Raw genomic sequence first — 2,461 nt, forward strand, 5'->3', positions numbered from 1 at the left:
AAAGTGGGCCAATTTAGTCCCAAGGAGTATTGAAATAGTACACTTACAAGTATACTACTAGTACACTGATATTTGTATACTTACTACATAAAGTATACTTAAAAATATACTTGAACTTTACTTAAGTATACTTACTAAAATAAACTTGAAGTATACTACTTTTCGTTAAGGGGCGTCAAGGTGAGTGCGCATCATCCTGGCCGCATTCTTATAAAGCGTCAGAAAACGAGCTAACGTTGACTTGTCACAGTCACAGCTATTATGTATAACTATTAATTATTTCTATGTAATCTCTTAAATTGCGCTGTCTTTTATTCTATATAACGCGCAACCTGTAGATTCAAGCAACAAACCTTCTTGCGCAAACGACCAGTAGCCTAATAGCCTATATTTGTTGTCATTTTGTAACGAATCAGTCCACTGAAGGCGAGTGTAGTGAAGAACCCAAGTGCAGTTTATTTACAGGTGATCCAAACAAATAATAATAATAATAGTAGTAGTAGTAGTAAGTAAGAACATTTTATTTATAGAGCACATTTAAATTCAGCTTACACTGACCAAAATGCTGTACAAAACAATCATAAAATACAGTAAAGTATAAAATAAAATATAAATTAAAATCCAAGATAACAACACTAATCCATAAATTAAAAATCTGGAAAGGACATAGAATAAAGATGCGTTTTAAATCTAGTAATAATAATAATAATAATAATAATAATAATAATTGGCTGGACTACCTTTCTATGACGTGGTTTATGTTTTTAAATAGTAAATTGTATTTCTATTGTTACAATAACTAAAACATTAACATTTCTTCAGGAAATTCATCCAGTGTGCTCGAAACAGAATAATAACCATGTCACTGTATCCATCTCTAGAAGACATGAAGGTAGATAAGTTCATGAAGGTTGGACATTGATTTATTTATGTGTGTATGTATGTATGTATGTGTATGTGTGTATTTAAAACTATATATCTATCTATCCAAAATGCTAACCCAGCGCCCCCACAACCCCCCATTTTATGTAGGCGCAGAACACCCCTACTACGAGCCCATTAAAGGCTTTAACTCTTCCAGAACCTGAGCCTTACTATGATGCAAAATCTGAAGAGATAGGTAAGAATCAGATACTGTGCTGTATCTATGTATGATTACAAAATTTATGACAGAAAAGAGATTTAGACCCTGAGGCTGAGCTTCAAATAAGGGTGCCATGGGTACCTCACAAGAGGCTTTAGAATATATATTCCCACTTTAGTTTGGGAACCAATTTTCACTATTAACTTTGACTTTTGCCTCAATAAACTCCTAATTTGCTGCTTATTAACAGTAAGGTTGTTGTTAAGTTTAGTATGGGGTAGGATTAAGGGATCTAAAATATGGTCATGCATAATAAGGCATTAATATGTGCTGTATAAGTACTAATAAACAGCCAATATACTAGTAATATGCATGCTAATAAGTAAATGGTTAACTGTCTCTAAACTAAAGCATTACTGAATATATAGGGTTCTTACAGTCTTGAACAATCAGGAAATATTATGGAAATTCCAAAACTGATATTTTCATGCCTGGAAAACTCATAGAAACAAGTAAATTTGAGTTATCAGATTTTTCTCACTTAGCTTAGACCATTTTTAATGTTGTCTGTCTCTCTTTAGCTACTTCTAGCAGGTTGTACCCTGAGCTGAATGAGTTCATGGGTCTAAATCTCAGTGCAGAAGCTCAAGAAACTCTTTCCTCTTCAGTTCCTGACCAGACCAGTGGGGTGAGTGTGTTTATGCCTGAGAACTGCGCATCAGCTTATTCCCCTTTTCAAAATAACACACAAAAACAAGACATTCTCTTGTGCAAAAGAAGTACACTTTGCATGTATTTAAAAAAAAAAAAAGTACTTACTACAGAAATGATTTACTTTTTGCCTTTTATTTACAAGTGAAAACAATCCATGACTAAAAGACAAACAAAAAGAAGGCATAAATCCACAGGAAATACAAAAAAACATCACAGCTTAACTTGCTAATAAAATATAGGCAGTGTTAAGAAAAGAACTTACAGAAATCTGAATGGACAGAGGGTGTATATTCACAAAATAAAATAAGGAACGAAACTATATTCAGGTGAACATGATTCGGTAACCAAGGAAACAGGAAAAAAGCAACAGAAATGTAAATATACCACAATGAAAAAAAAAAAAACTTAAGAATCCAAGAAAACCTCAAACTAAGAGTCCTAGAAAACAGAAGACACATCACACTTAAATGTTTTCATAACAATATGAGCCGCTTAAAATGATTAAAGTTATCAACGTTCAAAATGGAAAGCAAGCGCTGCTTTGTTTACGTTTCGTATATCTGCGTTTATCTCGTATATCTTTGTTTCGGTTTTTCATTTTGAATGACAAATATATATACTATTGATAGCTGCTGATATAGCCAGTTTATTCCTCTCACGCAT

At 32.8% G+C, this 2,461-nt stretch overlaps 1 protein-coding gene across 1 annotated transcript in view; it reads left to right on the forward strand.

Annotated features, from left to right (window-relative positions):
• The first annotated feature begins 826 nt into the window (after window positions 1–826).
• LOC107730104 (syntenin-1-like) overlaps window positions 827–2,461 on the forward strand; it is a 3,908-nt gene continuing 2,273 nt past the window's right edge. Inside the window, exons 1-3 of the mRNA XM_016540837.1 lie at window positions 827–910; window positions 1,033–1,120; window positions 1,666–1,772. Of these exons, the coding sequence (XP_016396323.1) occupies window positions 860–910; window positions 1,033–1,120; window positions 1,666–1,772 (246 nt within the window). The 5' untranslated portion in view covers window positions 827–859. The remainder of the gene's footprint in view (window positions 911–1,032; window positions 1,121–1,665; window positions 1,773–2,461) is intronic.

The sequence above is a fragment of the Sinocyclocheilus rhinocerous genome, unplaced genomic scaffold, assembly GCF_001515625.1.
Source record: "Sinocyclocheilus rhinocerous isolate Xijiao unplaced genomic scaffold, SAMN03320098_v1.1 scaffold36, whole genome shotgun sequence".
NCBI classification, from domain to species: Eukaryota; Metazoa; Chordata; class Actinopteri; order Cypriniformes; family Cyprinidae; genus Sinocyclocheilus; species Sinocyclocheilus rhinocerous.